The 17,999-nt window shown below is 33.0% G+C and overlaps 3 protein-coding genes across 4 annotated transcripts; 2 read left to right on the forward strand and 1 right to left on the reverse strand.

Moving 5' to 3' along the window:
* Window positions 1-360: 360 nt before the first annotated feature.
* LOC101206837 (UDP-URONIC ACID TRANSPORTER 1) lies at window positions 361-5,458 on the reverse strand. Its single transcript, XM_004136620.3, has 4 exons — window positions 4,555-5,458; window positions 3,805-3,908; window positions 3,029-3,257; window positions 361-740 (listed from the first exon to the last, which is right to left on the reverse strand). Exons 1-4 carry the CDS (start codon window positions 4,996-4,998, stop codon window positions 594-596), a joined length of 924 nt encoding a protein of 307 aa, XP_004136668.1. The 5' UTR covers window positions 4,999-5,458; the 3' UTR covers window positions 361-593.
* Window positions 5,459-6,662: 1,204 nt separating this feature from the next.
* Window positions 6,663-9,488, forward strand: LOC101217258 (probable inactive purple acid phosphatase 16). Its single transcript, XM_011653907.2, has 5 exons — window positions 6,663-7,066; window positions 7,637-7,861; window positions 8,234-8,531; window positions 8,787-8,961; window positions 9,080-9,488. The coding sequence occupies exons 1-5, from the start codon at window positions 6,811-6,813 to the stop codon at window positions 9,299-9,301; spliced, it is 1,176 nt and encodes a 391-aa protein (XP_011652209.1). The 5' UTR covers window positions 6,663-6,810; the 3' UTR covers window positions 9,302-9,488.
* A 2,457-nt stretch (window positions 9,489-11,945) lies between these two features.
* On the forward strand, window positions 11,946-14,687 carry LOC101217488 (protein IQ-DOMAIN 14). Of its 2 annotated transcripts, XM_031882154.1 has the most exons (6): window positions 11,946-12,077; window positions 12,269-12,393; window positions 12,491-12,778; window positions 12,889-13,122; window positions 13,238-13,369; window positions 14,112-14,687. In XM_031882154.1, exons 2-6 carry the CDS (start codon window positions 12,316-12,318, stop codon window positions 14,496-14,498), a joined length of 1,119 nt encoding a protein of 372 aa, XP_031738014.1. In that variant the 5' UTR covers window positions 11,946-12,077; window positions 12,269-12,315; the 3' UTR covers window positions 14,499-14,687. The 2 variants fall into 2 exon arrangements, with proteins under 2 accessions (XP_031738014.1, XP_004136790.1); XM_004136742.3 differs by lacking the exon at window positions 11,946-12,077 and having other exon boundaries at window positions 12,104-12,393.
* The last annotated feature ends 3,312 nt before the right edge of the window (window positions 14,688-17,999 follow it).

Consider the following 17,999-nt stretch of genomic DNA (forward strand, 5'->3'; position numbering starts at 1 on the left):
TCCCAAATAGCTTACAAGAACAAAAACTATCCTTGCATACCAACAAAGACCCTCTAAACAGATTTTGTCCTCGTTCACATATTTCATAGAAAAATTACAATATTACACAACACAGAATTACATTTGAGACAAATCACTTCATTTTTTGAGTTAAAACTAAAAATTATTATGAATATTTGTGAGCAAAGTATGCAACTTCTCTTGGTTTAGGGTTTCCATTTGAAAGTAGTTCAAACATTATAACTTAGTTTTTTAAAAATAAAGAAAAAAAATTTTGAAAAGTGAGATGGGGTTTCCATTCCATGCAACATACAGCTCTCTACAGAGATCAATCAAATCTGAACTATATATTCTTCTTGGTGGGGTGATGAAAACTCAGCTTACTTTATAATGAACAAGGGACAATATCTTCTACAAAAGATAACGTGGAACACAAATGAATAGAACAAAAAGAATTATTACTCAACCATCTTTCCTATGATTCTACTAGACAATCTCCAACTCCTCTTCATATTTTTCAGATCATCACAAAATAACAACGTGTCATCTTCATGGTGATGGCTCCATACCTTGCCTTTTCCATACACATTCGATTATCTATACCTCCGCTTCGCTTCTCCATAAGCAACAACTCCGAGGACTGTTATCGTGTAACCACCAATACCGATGACTGTGACGGGGTTTCTAAACAGAAGAATAGAGATAACAACGGCGACTGCTCCTTTTGCATTCCCCAACACCTGATAAAAAAAGGTATTTTTTAAGGAGACTATGAGAATGAACCATTGCTAAAAGTTCACAAAGACTTCTTTTTTATTTTCCCCTCTCTTACCAAACAGTACATAGACAATATTTTAAACATTACACATCTCTTTGAGAAAGCATTAATTTCAATCTATGAAATATGTTTCGAAATTATGGCAAACCCAAATAATTGTGTATCAAATGTGAGGACTCACATCGAACAACCCACTTAAAACACTAGCCTAGCTAGAGGTTTCCTTATTGACTCTTCTTGTTGGGATCCTATAATCTTCAGAGAACCGACAGAGCTCCCAAGGGGAAAACTTTTTATATGAGGAGGGCACCTCACTATTATACAAGTTATCCTCTCCAATCTCTTCATCTATGGTTTCTCTCCTCATGGCCACTAATGCACCGAAGAAGCTTTCTAGATAATTTCTAGGGGAAGGGATAAAAAAAAACCATATGAGTTAATGAAACCAGCTTAGTAGCGAGCACGCCCACTCCAGCAAAATGAGTGATCATCCTTCATTTTCCACACGTTCCTAATGGTCTGAAAGTAATGTTCTGTGAGAACCACAACTATTTGAACAGGTCCAATTTTTTCTGCCAAAATTTCCTATGCACAGACCACCATCCACAACGAGTATCAACACTGCACTCCCATTTTCTAAATGAGAGTATGAGATTCACCTCCCTTCCTCGACCTTGGAGTCTTGAATTTTTCAATTTCACCTTTATCCTAGAAATCTTGAGAATAGATGAACTCGCCTTTTGGAATCTTGGAATCCCTATACTACAAATGATTTCCTGTTTTTGGATTCTTAGGTTCCTAAACATCTTCCCATACCACTTTCCAGCTTCAGTTTGAGGAACTTTGGTTTTATCATAAATATAATACTCTCCCACCTTTCTTCAATAACCTCTAACCATCGACCTCCCAGAGTGCACATAAGCTGAATTCATTCTGCATTTCTATGAAAAAGAGTTTTTGATAGAAAAGCAAAACAAAGAAGAGGTGGCATCCCAAGGTTTTACTGAATGTAGTAAAGGCTCTTCTACAAAACCATGCTCCTTCTTGTGCCCTTCTGTCAACATTCAAAAAAAGCTTCTATGCTGACTCTTTGATAACCACTTTTATTGAGAAGAAGAAAGAAAAAAGGAAAACAAGAGCATTTTCACAAAAGAAAAAAACAGTAAGCCCAGAAAAAAAGGAATTCTCCCTAAAGAAAGGGTGTCCAATCGATCCAAATAAAACCTAAAGGATAATTAAGTGAGAAATTTACAATGAAATCCAAAGATAAATATAGGACGTAGCAAGAGACCAAACTTCCAAAAAAGTTTCTACATTCTTCCACTCCAAAGTTCATGACCGAGTTTTCTATCTCGTTAGAAATTTTAGCTTACATGTTTTATCTGAATCAATAGGGACAGGATTGGACGCCTTACAGCCACTATTGATTGGACTGTTGGCAACGACACTTTTGAGTGCCTCTTTATAAGTCTAATCATGAATAATCTACTAAAGTTTATATGAATGTTGTATACAGAATATCAAATATCTTAAAATAACCCCCGAAGAGGTAACTTCTTTGAAAAGAATACGACAAGAAGTACTGGATTATTTTCTTTTCTTGATTGGGTAGGATCTATAACAAAGTGAGATCCACTTTTGGCTATTGTACATATATTTGAGGCAACGTCATAATTTTCCAAAGCAAGAAAAGATCAATTGCTTTGCAAAGCAAACGTGAAGGAATGTCATCAGCATGAGTTCTAATAGGTTTGAAGGTTCCTACAGAGAATACCATAAAATGGTGTGTGAAAACTATGCTACATCAAGCTTTGCCAGGAATTCTGTCCACCACACAAAGCAAGTTGAGACTGGCAGACGTTTATCAAAGAAAAAGTTGCCAAAGGGGTAATCTCACTCATCTAAACTCTTCTAAGTCTGTAACCTTTGGTAATTCCACCAAAGCTCTTTCCAAATAGGAAGTGAAGATAAAAACAGCATTGTTATCAAATAGAAGCCATACAAAAACAAAATTTTGTCCAAAACTTTCCAAAGATGTTCAGAAAGGATGAACTTTTGGTTTCGAGTTATTGAAGCTCTATCTTGTCCAGGTTTCGATGAACTTTTGTCTGCTTAAAAATTTGTAGAAGATCCATCCATAACCCTCAAACTTATGGTAGGACTGATGCAATGAAAACGAAGTAATATGGGCTTGTGGCAGTAATATCCTAGAGCCATTTAACAAGAGAAAAAGATCAAGAACTATCTTACTTGGAGTGTCAGAGCACTGGTGTGTTTAGTAACCAAAAAATTCAACAGGTTTGCTGAATAAGCCATGACTGAATTCAATAATAGAAGAAGCCACATGAATTTATGGTCCCTCCCAAGTGCTAAGGTAACATCCCAAACATTTGGTTCCATAACAAGTGCTACAGGTAACAAGGCTAGAACTGCAATTGGGGACATATACAGCAGCAAATTCATTGAGTTCAACTTTTCCCTGCCAACAATCAACAGACAGAAGCATATAGTTTTGTCACTCAGAGGGTGAAGATATAGCTAAATGAACTGACGAAGTACCAAAGAAGGAACAGAATCTTTATGATGCAACAGAAGCAAACCTCCATAAGGATAGAGGAAATAGACCCTTTGGAACTGGGCTTTGTTATACATAGAGAAAATTTTATCCAATCCTAATTAGCAATTTATAGCATTTAAGTGATAATTATGCACACACAACATTAAAATGATAAACAAGCAAACAACTGAAGGTAACATAATGGTCGCATCAATTGCACATCAGTGTATCACATTTTTTCATTTTTTTTTATTCATGAGTCAATTCCATGCAAACTTGAGTTTTCCACATTAACATGCTCCTCAAGAAAAATGTAGCATCAATCTAATTTAATTACCAAATGTGGGATGATTCTTCAAAGATTTGAATTTTTAGATGTTATTTCTATGAATTAGGCAATAGCTTGACAATATAAAATGTATTGAGAGGGAAAAGCAAGGTAGTTTCACTTTCTGACAACAAGAATTACCCTTCAGAAGACAATAAGATACCCTGAAGAACAGACTTGAACGCCCTTGCAGCAGTCGCACTTATGCACATAATAAATCCAAACAAGTGAAAACCCGGCTCACCCTGCCATCACCCATAGGAAGTCAAAATCTTACTGACTCCATAGAGAAAATATAACACAAATACATTATAATAATAAAACCACGTTAAAAAAAAGCAATTTACACAATGTAGGAACAGTGTTCTGAATAAAATACTCTCGATGCGAACTACTGCATTCAAACAGGCACAGGCTTTGCCTCAGGAATCTGCTAATTTGAAGGCTGATCCTCTATTTTTTTCTAATAAATCCCCTAAACTATCCTCCTTAAAGTCACAAACACAATCAGCAGGCTACATTTGTTTTGCCATTGCACTCCAGCAGGCTATATTTGTTTTTTTTTTTTTGAGGTTACTTACGCCTGCCCTGATATACGTTAACTTTGATCTGTTTATAACCAATGATCCATAAATGGCCTATTTGAAAGTGGAAGACAATATCATAGCTTGAACCAATCAATATTACTAATGGTATTTAAGATCTGGGATCCCATTCCTAAATATTGAAATTCTAAAGCTTTGCATCCAGCATTATTCCAGATCTGGCCTGTTAAATTCGAAGCTAATCCTAAGGAACCTTATTTTCTTTTACTATATACAACCAAAAGATGCAAAAAATAGATAACAACAAAAGAGAATTAAAAGTGATCCAACAAAAACTCAAACATACCCCACTGGCGATGACAACCCCAGCAACAACAGGGATAAGAGCAGCGTAAGTGACCCAAGCCTCCCTCTTAAGCGTCATCAAATAAGCAAAGAGAGCGGTGAAAAACGGCGTCGTCGCACCGACCGCTTGGTTGAAGGAGACAGCAAGATACCGAAGGGAAACATTGCCACCGACGACAGAGGCACAAAAAACCAAGCCAAGCGTAGCGATTTTAAAGAATTGGGACCTCGACTTGAGCATCTGGATAGGCACAATCTTGAAAACAACAATGGAGAAGTAGCTGAGAATGGCACAGGCGGACATATGACACATTGTGAGGAAGATTGGGAATCTGAAGCCATAGTTGGAGAGCAAAAACTTGTTCAAAAGAAGAACACCAATGTTGGATGAATACCAAAAAATTACAAGGGACAATATGAAAAAGGTTTGCTTATTGGAGGCCATATTGAATTGGGCTTTCTTCGAATTTCAAATTTGGTTATGGATTATGGTTCAAAGGGTGGGTGGATTTGGAAAGGAAGCTCTCATCTGAGCTACAATGGCATCAAATGGCATTTCCCTTTTGGGATCTCTAAGGGATGGAATGGGAAAAGAAAAGAAAAGAAAAAGGGTAATCTCTAATCTCTACGGAATCGTTGCGAGCGATTATTGGGGAAGTTTTGCTGGTAATGAAAAAAACTGAAAACAGAGAAAATTTCTGTAGTCTGTTTGTCCGACATGTGTCAAAGTAAAAGAAAAAATTGGTATCATTCCATTCATGAAGACGAATGATGAAATGACATAACGAAATTTGTGTAATTTTATAATAACAATGTAGCAATCGTTGCTTGTGATCTTCATTAAATACAAAATACTGATTGATCTGAGAGGAAGAACAACTCCATTTCTGTCGGTGGAGAAATATGCTTCCTTTCCTTAGAGATCATATATCATAGGATGAATGTATAATTGCACTATGAACTACGAGTTTTATTAAAAACAATACTTAATATACTCTTTTTTTGGTTTGGAGAGATGATTATACAAATTTAATGCCCTCCAAAAGTTGATTTGCTTTATGCCACACTTCAACTAGTTCAAGTTCACAAATAATTCAAAATTTTAACATTTCAGCAGTAGAATAAAAGTATGGAAGTAGAAAAATTTTTCTATCTATTCATCGCTGTTTTGAATGATAGTAAAATTTCCAATTCGAATGATTTGTTATTTTATAAGAATGTTTTCGCAATTTCTGACTAATCCAAAGTTTATCCTTTTAAAACATCACATCAAACCAAAACTTAGGATAAAATAAAACAAAACAAATGAAGATGACAATAACAACATTGATATATAATAAAAAGGTTTATTAAAATGATTAAAATTAATTTTTTTTATTTTATTAAAAAAGACGCCCTTCAATCAGTAGCAAGTAGGTTTATCCAAATATAGGTCAGGACGTTCTTGATACTTTTATCATCTCCCATATAATATATCATTAAGCAGGAAGGGAGTCTAAAGATGAGTTAAAGGAGCTTGTTAACAATATAGGGTGGCTACTATAACTCCGTTTTAGTAAAAGGGAGCAAAAAGTAGTTTTTTACTTCAAAACTAAAACATAGGTTGTTATTAGTTATACTTCCTTCTAGATCTAGAGATATATCACTTCAATTAATCTTTGATATCTAAGTTGAACTCTCCAATTTACCAATTGAGAGACAATGTCAGGGTAAAGGTAAACCATGGGAAAAAGTCTCCCCTTCTGTAGAACTATTTTTGGTATTGACCCATCATCCAAAGAGTTGTTTTCAACACTATGCATATAGTATATACATTGTTTCTCAAAAGATAGACAAATAGTCATTTAAAAGCACCACTCCCGACGAGTAATTGGCATAGGAAAGCTCACCTTCCAGGCTTCCAACCTAGATAATCTATCCCTCATCGTTAACTGTTGCCATTGCATCCTTCCCCAGGTTTAATATTATTTTTAGCATGTTCCAAATAACATTTGCAGGTATCTTTTATATGATAATAGGTGCCCTTTGCTTAAAAACAAAAGTGTCTGTTTCATTAAGCTCACATATGCTGGAAGAATATTCCAAAGTGTCAAATGCAACTAAAAGAATATAGTTGCGAAAGAGGATGAGGCTCTCTTCTAGTTTTTTGTCCTTACAACAAAAACAGCATTATGGTGAAAGAAACTTTAATTTCAGTTACTAAAAGGAAAATAGAAAACAAAGAAGGAGAAAGCTCTGTGGAAGCGAGTAGTAGGAGATGATCACACAAAAGTACTTCTTCAATGGAAAACTGATCACACTACTCTCCATCTCCTTCACCTACATAATAATTACTTGCCCGATCGTCCCGGTCACAGGCAGCATTCTCCGGTTCCGGTCGGGCTCTCCGAGCTTCAACATCGCTCTCTTTGCAGACCTGCATTTTGGGGAGGATGCTTGGACTGATTGGGGTCCTCTTCAAGATGCCAATTCCTCTCGTCTCATTTCCACTGTCCTCTCCCATGAGAACCCAGGTTCCTTTTTTCAATCTCACTTTCAATTTCATTCAAACTCGACTAACCCCGTTCTTTTTTTGAGTGAGCTAAGGAATCGTATCTCTAATTTCTAAGATCAATAGTTACAAAATATCCCTTTTAAAACACACGTTTAGTTTTAAATTGTTTGGAACAAAGACAAAATTTTCCCCCAGTTGTTTAGATTTTTTGAGTTTTATGGGAGATTTGTTCGATCACAACTTGAGCTACACATATCTTAGCGTCAATAAGAAAAAGTCGCACCAATAAAGTCTGCACGATAATTTTAAAGAATAGATTATATACTCTGAGTTTAGCTAGAAAATCTTCAACAAGTGTTTATATACGTATCATATATACATGCATTTTATTACAGCTTGGGTTGAAAATAACAAGGTATATTAGTTAATAATAATAATAGTTGCAGGAATAAAAATCTAATTAGCTCTTCAAAATTTGACAGTTGAATGGGTTTGGAACTTTTTATTGATTTGAATAATGCATGTATTTGAATTTAGAAAGCAAGTAATAAGTGAAATTGTGATCATATATATATATATATATATACAGATTTGGTTGTATATCTTGGAGATGTGATAACAGCAAACAACTTACCAACATCAAATGCAAGTTTGTTCTGGGATCAGGCAATCTCTCCAACAAAAGCCAAAGGCATTCCATGGGCCACTGTGTTTGGAAATCACGACGACGCGCCGTTTTCATGGCCGATTGACTGGTTTTCTTCCACCGGAATTCCTCCACGACGTTGTCGGGAGGATGTTACATCATGTTCAGGTGAATATATAAATATGCACATATTTTAAATGATGGTTAGAAATATCGCAAAGAAAAGTTTTCATCTTTGTCCAATTGTTTTAACAACACGTCGATTCTATCTCGATTGGACTTGATACAACTTTTAAGTGACACATTCGAACAAAATGACAAAAAAATATCAATTATTCTTCTCCCCTTTTATTCAATATGAGTCCCGATCGTCGTCCTAGTCGATATTCCACCAGAAAAAGTCGGTGATTCAAATTGCTATTATTTATACGCAAAAACTTCACTCTGTATACATTGTTCATATAAAAATTGATGATGTTTAATTTTGTTCAAAATATTATGAAATATTAACTTGTGTCTTATTAATATTTATTTATTAAGGATCAAAAGAAGATGAAGAATGTGAATTTAGAGGTACACAACGTTTGGAGTTGATGAAAAAAGAGAGAGAGAATAGCAAGTTATCACAATCTAGAAATGGTCCAAAGAATCTATGGCCAAGTGTATCCAACTATTACATTCAAATCACTCCATCATCACAACAAGATTTAGAACCACCACCCGTTATAATGAATTTGTATTTCTTAGACTCTGGGGGTGGTTCTTATCCACAAGTCATTTCCAGTGCTCAAGTAGAATGGCTTCGCCAAACAACACAACAACTCAATCCTCATTTTAGGTATGGAATATTAGTGATGATTCTCGACCTCAAACAATGTCATATAGTCTCACATCGGCTAGAATAATTAAGATGTTGTACAAAAGGGTATAGGGCTAGAAACTCTCCTTTCACAGTATGATGTTACTGTACTATGTGTTCTTTTTCCACGTAAACTTTCGTGACTTTTAAAATAAACAATATATAATGTTAAATTTGGGTTGTTTTGGTTGTGATCCAACTATATATAATGCAATGCATGTTTGTGAAGAACAGGGTACCAGAGATTGTATTTTGGCACATACCAAGTGGAGCATATGAGGATGTAGCTCCTTTATCTAATCATTCCATACAGAAGCCTTGCGTTGGTTCAATTAACATGGAGAAAGTTGCTGCTCAACAAGCTGATTTTGGTATCATGAGTCTACTTGAGCAAAGACCTTCTGTCAAGGTAAACAATTTTTTAAAAAGCTTATCTAATTAACTTCTAGAAAAGTAAAATAATGAAGAATATATATGATATGGCATATAATAATATATGTTTGGATGTGGTGTATGTATGTTTGTAGGCAGTGTTTGTAGGACATAACCATGGATTAGATTGGTGCTGCCCTCACAAGACCAAAAATAAACTTTGGCTATGCTTTGCAAGACATAGTGGGTATGGTGGCTATGGCAACTGGCCAAGAGGAGCTAGGATCATCCAAATCACACACCAACCATTCTCTCTCAAATCTTGGATTAGGATGGAGGATGGTCAATTGCATAGTGAAATCATCTTGACTCAATAGATTTTCCTCTCCCATACACTTCATGTGTGTGTTTGTCACGCGAAGAATGACTTTCGACGTTTTAATTTGTCGTATTAAGAATGTGTTTTGTTGTTCACATATATATTAGTTTTGAACCTTTTCATGTACTTCAAAATATTCATATTCCTCCAAAAGTTGCTCTATATTACCCCTAGCATTTCATAAATAATAGAAATCTATTAAAAACTAATGAATAAAAAATAAAATGGACCCTAGTGTGGTTGTGACAATCCAATCTTTTATTATAGGTCACCGTCACATCATTTCAAGTCTTAATTTTCGTTTAAATTTTTTAAAAATTTATATTCATATGACAGTTTTGAAGCATTTATAAAATGTTAATCTAAACATTACAACGTTGGAGAGTATACGTTTTAAATAAATGGCAAAAGTTGGATCGTTTTCTTTTTTTAAATTTTAAATCAAGCAATGTGCACTAGTGCCCTTAGCTCCATAGTCAATCTTTCTTTTCTCCTTTGAATGTGGTCAATAGATTTTCAAGCATTTACAATATATTATACCTTTTTTTTGTTATTAGTTAGAAGATATAACTGGAAATAGGGATTATTGAATGAAAGTTATAAGGTTGTTTTAGCCAAATTATTCACAGTTAGTGTTAATTAGTTTGATTATTTTGATATGAATCAATATAATACTTGATGAGAAACACAGCAGCCAATTTGGAATGGGAATTAAATTATATATCCAATGGTATAAAATAATAATGCAAGAAAAAGCAATTGAATTATAAATTGAATTGGGGTTGTGGGGGGACTCATTTGAATGATAAACATGCAATCAATTGAAACAATGCAAACTCATTGACACCTTTATCTCAAGACATTTTAATATGAGCATCAACAATCCAAATTGAAGATTAATTTAGTGTTCTTTTCCTTAAGACCTTCAATTTTTTTAATAAAATATTTCTAACTCTATTCATTTATTCTCAAACATAAACCTACTAACAAAAGCATAGTTCAACCGGTATAAGATATGAATTATTGACAAATCGACCAAATATTTGAACTCTTATGATTGTTGAAAAAAAAAGTAACGTGAAATTCCAAATGGTTCTACTATAGTACAAGTTTTCATTATTATATAACTTAGATCATGTTACAAAATTAAAGCCGTAAACACTCTTGCTCTCTTATTTACTATTAACAACCTTTTCAAAAAATCAAACCAAATTTTTTTAATAAAACATATTTTGATTTTTAAATTTGGGTTAAAAAAGCAACATTTTTGTTGAAGAAAGACAGAAACCAAGATAAGATAAGAAATAGAGAGAAAATGAATTTAATTTTCATAAAAGAAAGAAATCTAATAGTTTGGAAATGGGTCTCAATAATTAGTATTGATGGTTAATAAATATATTCATATGAAAAAAATTAAATACAATGATTAAATAATGAAACAGCTCAAAAAAAATGGGTACATGAACTTCAATGGTAGCAATCAATCTAAGGTTATAATATTAAAGGGTTGATTTTAAAATTTCTAGGGTTAGGTGTTATTGAAACAGCTCAAAAGCTACTTTGATTATCTCATTCTTATGGGCCACAATTAGGGTTGGTTAATTTAAAAAGGCTCACAATTTCTTTTGGTTTTGATTTTTGAACAAAGTCATCAAACTGTTCACATGGCTCATCATCAATGTATAATTGGGACCAACTTGGTGGCCCTTTCATATGCTAATCCAAGGCCCATCATAGAAAAACTATATTCTATTCTATTATCAAAACATGAAATCTAATGGGAATAATTTAAGAAATATATATATATATATATATATATATAAAGCTTTTTAAAGGAATGAATTGGAGCTTTTGAAGCATGCTTCTTGAATACTTCTAACAAAGAAAAAAACAACTATACATTAATTGTCAAAAGAAGGATTTAAAGTGAGTACCAAAATTGACAAGGTTCATCATGATTGAACTTTTATGTACTTTCAAAGCCTTTTTGGTAGAGGCTTTGAAATTTCCCTCTTAACCCAAGTGGAAAAGGGTAGTTGTTTATGTTTTATAATATTGCATGATTAACTAGTCAAATAACAACGTCACATGTCTATTATTCTATTAAACAAATATCGGTTGATTTGACATGTTGTAACTAGTGATGAAAGAAGAAATTGATACTATTTGTAATGTAACGCTATTTTATGTATTTTGTTACTTATGTTAAATAAAACTATAAGGATTTTTATAGGAGTAGTTAATAGTGTTTAAACAAAGTCTCACTTATTCAATGTTGAAAAGTTAAATTAGCTAGTGATTTGTAGATATAATATTCAAAATTGAAAGTATAAAAAAGTATTTTTATAGGAGTAGTTATATATATATATATATATGAGGAATTGGTTAATCATTTGAATTCACATTGCTTTAAATTTAAAACTTCATGGACCTAAGAATATATTAAAGAAAGAAAATGAAAAGAGTATATAAATATAGATTGACATAAACAAGATTATTTGCAAAAGAGATGAGCCACCTAATGGGACCAAATAAATCATGATGATCATGAAAGATTAGCCTCACATGGCAAAGTTTGGAAAATGGAACCACATATATATGGACTTATTACATTGAAAATAGATGTCAATTAAGTACTTCCACCATAACAGAAAAACACTTTGAACTAGTCCATGGCAGTTGTGAATTTGACAGTTGGGAATGAGAGATAAAGTAGCAAAGAAAGCCCTTTCAACTTCACTCTAATGCACCCTTAATTAACCAAAAACCACCAGGTTTCCCCTTCTTTCTTCACCCTTTTTCCTAATGGTCTACTAGACCCAGTACTGGGATTCTAACATCTGACTTATGAGAAAAGTTACTGATGTCTTGATCATTTAGTTGCTTATGTCGGGTTGGCGTTCGAAATTCATTGATATACTGAAATCGCGAAATCTTATGAGTGATCTCTTTCCTTTTCATGTAGGGATGGTGTTTCATCCATATGGTTGATATGAATTTTTTGCATCTATAATGGCAAAGACAATGTGTTGGCTTGGTTGGGTCAAGAGGTTTTTTAGTTCTGATCATCCCAAAACTAAATCTGAAAAGGTTGGATTCATTAATTAATTTATTTTCTTTGTATTTGCGAATTTGTTTTGGTTTGAGATTAGAATTGTTTTTGGTTCCTTGTTGTTTTAATGTGTAGAAATCTAGAAAGTGGAGATGGGTTACTGAAAGATTCAAGACAAAGAAATGTCCAGTGATTGCACCACCACCACAAAGAACATTGGTTGAAGCAACAGATGAAAGGAGGAGGCAAGCTTTGAGTGTTGCTGCTGCCACAGCAGCTGCTGCCGAGGCTGCTGTTGCTGCTGCTAATGCTGCGGCTGAGGTTGTCCGCCTTACAGTCACTTCAGGCTCCTACTGTCCGTTTTCGAAGAGAGATCGAATCTCGGCTGCCATTAAGATTCAAAGTTATTTCAGGGGATATCTTGTAAGTTCTTTTTTTTGCAATAATTCCCATGTGATTCAACATTGCAAGTGTTTTTACGTTTTGAAAAGTCATTCCAAACTCACTTGTTCTCAATTTTAAATTTGAGGAAGGCAAAGAAGGCATTGAGAGCGCTAAAGGGAATAGTGAAACTACAAGCAATAGTTCGCGGTCGAGCTGTGAGACGTCGAATAGAAGCTGTTTTGAAGCGACCGTTGATAATCGAGGAAAGAAGGAATTCAAAAATGTTAAAGAAAAGAAACCTGATTCCAGAGAAAGGTTGCAACAGTTGTGGGAAGAAGGTGTTCATCCAACCAAAGGAGGAGTTTGAGGAAGATGAGTTAAAGGTATGCAGAAGTAGAAATAACATAAGAAGTATTTCAATCAAAATTAGTAGCTTTATAAAACTATAATTCATAGTACTTAGCGTTAATTAAAAGTTTGATTATTGTAATTTGTCAGCTTGATTTGAGTAATCTGAGAAACTGGGATGGCAGCAGTATGTCTAAAAAGGGCATTGAAGCTTTGCAGTTGAGAAAACAAGAGGCAATAATCAAAAGGGAAAGAATGTTGAAATATTCATTTTCACATAGAGTAAGTTCTCTCATTTCCCTATATTTTAAACAAGTAAGAATATGAATATGCATGCAAGGTAGATTTTGTTCTTTGTGCACTTTAATCAATTACATGAGATCTCTTGCACACACTTTTTTAGTACAAAAAATATAAGAGAACAGTGATTTGAACCTCAATTTAAAAGGAAAGAAGTATACACTATCAATTTATGTTGAAATATGCTTAAGTTGACACCAATAGTGATTTTGAAATAAGTTTAAAATATAAATGTAGTCTCTACGTAGTTTGGAGAAAGTTAGAGTTTATTTTTTTTTATTAAAGTTTATACATAGTCTGGATGGTTTGATAAAATTGTTGCATAGAGACTATTTATGAGTATTTTATCAAACTATAAAAACTAATTTCTAACGATGAACTATAGAGACTAAATTCTAACTTTCTTTGAATCATAAGAACTAAATTTACAATTTAACTTTGAAAGAATCAATAAAAAGATTTCGAGAATGGCAAAAGTTATTTTGGCCATGTCAAAATCACTTCCAAATATGTATTGAAAGCATATATTAGAAGAAAAAAAAAGCTTTAGCTAATAAAGTTAGGACATATATTCTTTAACATTTTCAGAGAAGCTTCAACCAAAACTCAGCCATTCACAACATATCCCAATTCCCAAAAGCTTAAGCTGAAGCAGAAATTTACGCGAACACTCAAAATGACACAAAACTTATGTTTGGAACATGTGCTTTTGCTGTTTTTGCAGGAAGGAAGAAACATCCAAATGGCAGATGAAAGTCCCAGAAGAAGTTTAAGGCCAAGTGTGCACATAAATTTAGTGAGTGATCATCAAGAAATGTATGGGAAAAAAATTGGAAACTATGTGAATATGAGCTCAGGATATTCATTCCCCAGAAGATCCTTCTGCCATTTAAAACAAAACTCATCAATTGGTGGTGGAGATGACAATAGTCCTTCCATGGCAACAAGCTGTTCCTCTTTTTTTCCAACATATATGGCTGTCACAGAGTCAGCTAAGGCTAAGACAAGATCAATCAGTACTCCTAGGCAAAGGCTTCCATTTCTTAATGATGTCTCTTTTTGGTCATCATATGATGGAGATTTTGTTAGGAGTATCTCTAACCATGTTTGAGAATTGCTCTCTCTCAAATTTACAATTTTTTGTGCTATTCATATTTTTGTGCTTCTGTGTGGGTGTGTGTGTTTTTCTTGTGGAGTTACTTTGATCTCATAGATGAAAGATTTGATTATGTTTATTCAAAAAATTCGAGGTGGGTTTTGTTGATGTTGAAAATGAATCAATTATTAAATTTGTAAAGTATGAAAGAAAATAATTCAAGGGTCTTGAAAAAATTAGAAAAGTTAAGGCTCGATGTGGTTATGAAGATGAGATAAGTGAAAGTAGTAAAGAATAGTGGTGATAGAGCATTCTTAGGTTAAGACAAATTCACTAACACCACTTTCATTTACTCATGATAAATGTGCAAGTTACTTTTTTTTTTTTTTTTCCTTTTTGGATTTGTTCTATTGCAAGTAGTAAATATCCAATTTGGGTTTTTAAAAATGTAATTGAGTAGCTAATAGATTAATTCATTTAGTTATATTTGGAAAAAAAAAAAAAAAAGATTACAGGTAGCTATTTCCAAAATGGCCAACAATTTGAGCCATTTGTTCAATTCTCACTTAAATTTGAGCACTTGGGAAACTATATATATACTTAAATTGGGCCTGAAGTCAGATAAGGCTCGCAGACATATGGAGACAAGCCCAAAGCTAACATCACTTCCAGATTGTGCCAATTGGCCTACTTTTATGCTTTTCAAATTAATCTTTTAGTTGAAGATTCAACTTCAGATTTGAGAAAGGAAAGAACATGAAGATCTATTGGGGAAATCAGCTATTCATTTATTATGCTTTAGGCCTTACAGTTAAGGTCACTTGGACAATCTTTCTTCACGTGGGTAAAGAAATTTTACTAAAATGTTGCTTTCATTCGTATTAACTACACATGTGCATGACTGATCTAGAGGTTAAAGTGTTCTTTGACTTTTGGTGTTTTTTTGGGCATACTTTGTCGGATATCTATACTTCATTGTAAAATTAAATATGATTGTTTGACTCATATCATCGATACACGTTAGACTTGTTAAAGGTGTTATTAGAATTTTTGCTCTTCAACTTAAGATTTTTGGTCAATTGGTATCAGTAGTTCATGAGGTCATTTGTTCAAGTTTCTATATATATTGATTTTCACTTTTCAACTCAAACTTTTTGTTAGCAACTCAAGTACATATACTTCAACTTATAGATTGAAGGCTAGAATGAAAAGAGAACGTGTAGAAACTTTTTTCTATTGAGAACCAATCTCGGTTACTTTTCTCAACTATGAACACTATGAACATTGAACTAGTTGATTTAAGTGCAAAAAAAATAATAAGATAGAGAAAATTTGATGTTTATTGCATTGTGCGTAGGTGCAGGTGTACTTGTGATTGTGATTGTAATACAATCCTAACAACTTCAAATTGAATGGTTGTGTGTGTGAATTAATTTAAAGTAAATAAAAACAAAATGGGTTTTTGTATTGTAACAAACCACTTAACCTCTAGTAAAATAGCTCAACCTCAATGAAGTAAGTTAAAAGGGTATTGATTAGTGAATAGAACAACAATAGATGATAGTGTTCCTTGAAATCTTGGCTTGATTTAATTTTTCTCTCTTTATGAATTAGATAGCCTTTGTAATTCTTAATTAATTATTCTTTTTTTGTTAATTAATTTTTACTTGCAATTAGTGTTATCTAATCTTGAAACTAGATGACATGGAAAGAACATGTTATACTAAACAACTAGAAAATATATATAGTAAGTATAGAACGTTGTTACATACTTTGTAATAGTCACAAATCATACAATCTAAATCATTTATATGGAGACATGTGAATGATGTATCATCACACAATGAAAAATTTATTTAAGATTGAATAATTATATAGTTAAGATAACTTAGAATATTAATAGTAGATGTATTAGTTGAAATCGACGAAGTCTAAATAATATATTTATATTTAATAATTAATTAAAATTAATAATTGTTATGAGTGATTTTGGATCAAATGATATAATCGACATAAAATAATAACTGAAACAACAAGGTGGGTCTATGAAAAAGAGTTAGTTGGCATCAAAACCCAAATCTACGTGGTTATGGAGATATTCAACGTATACCAAAAACCAAAGTATCATCTGAAAACTAAACATCAACGTATTCTCTTATATATATCTCTTCAATGTGATCAAACATGCACCATATTTTACATGTGTTAAAGAACGTGTAACATTAGAGTCTTCTTTCAAATAGAAATAAAACTGTACAAGTAAAAAGGTAAAAACAAAATGGTGCATGTTAATTGAATAATTAGAATGAAAATGTTGAAATTGAAAAGAAGAATAATAATGGTGTTGGTATAATTTGATATGGGTTTTGTTTGTTTAAAAGAGAAGTCGCAAAGAACGAGGAGGAACCCACTTGTGGTTGATTGTAAAGAAATGGTTGACAAAGGCGTGGGCAATGAAATGATGTTGGTACGAAAAAGATGAAAGAAGTATGAAGGTGAAGGGATGTAGTAGGAACATGATAAGAATAGGATAAAAGATTCGGAGTGGAAGTCAGTTGGGAAACATTGGATAAGTGATCAATACACTCACAAGAACTCCTTCCTACTCATCTTTTCTCTCTCTCTCTCTCTCTTATTACTATTAATTCATTCGTTGCTTTTCCTTACTATTCTTAGAAAGCTTTGCCGTACGTTGCAAGGTCGTGAACAACTTATCCTGATATCTCCTCGAGACTCTCAAATAATTTATATGAAATTTTCTTGGGATCAAACTAAAGCAAAACCATGAAGGTGGATGTCTAAAGTACCCAATATTATATCATCGTAAAAATATCTAGAGTTTCGTTGCCCCTAAATCAATTTAAACAATTATCTTCGGTAGCATGAGACCTTTTTGTTTGAAATCAAAAGTAAAATCACGAGGACGTTAAGTAAATGTTTAAAGTAAACAATATTTTATTATTGTAGAGATATGTGGAACGCCAATACTAAGCTTCCGACAACCAACGGGAGGATGATCAAATTTTAATATATCTTGGAAAAAAGGACATTATGACCATGCTACATAATGTGGTCTCGTACAACATATCTCATACAATAGGGGACCTAAGAGTACTCATCATTTGATATAACTATTTATTTATTTATATTTTAATTTATGAATTACAAATATTATGCCATTTATATTGAAGTTTTCCAAAAAGAAAAAAGAAAAAAGATCACAGAGATGCAGAACCAAAATGGGTTACTGTAACAAAATAAATATCTAAGAGTTTTCATTCTTTTTTTGTGTATGAACATTTTCACAAAACCTAAATTAAACCTAACCCACTTTCTAAAGCACAAGTTGTACAACATTTTATTTGCATCATCTTCAGTAGTGAAATTACAAAATCAACGTTGATCGTTGCTATACGTTTGAGTGTATGTTCACTCGATTAATATCAATTCTCACTTTTAGCAAATTAGATAAATATGTTCCTGCAAGCGTGCATGAAATTTCAACAGTCAAAGAAG

The sequence above is a fragment of the Cucumis sativus genome, chromosome 3 (assembly GCF_000004075.3).
Source record: "Cucumis sativus cultivar 9930 chromosome 3, Cucumber_9930_V3, whole genome shotgun sequence".
In the NCBI taxonomy this organism is placed as follows: Eukaryota; Viridiplantae; Streptophyta; class Magnoliopsida; order Cucurbitales; family Cucurbitaceae; genus Cucumis; species Cucumis sativus.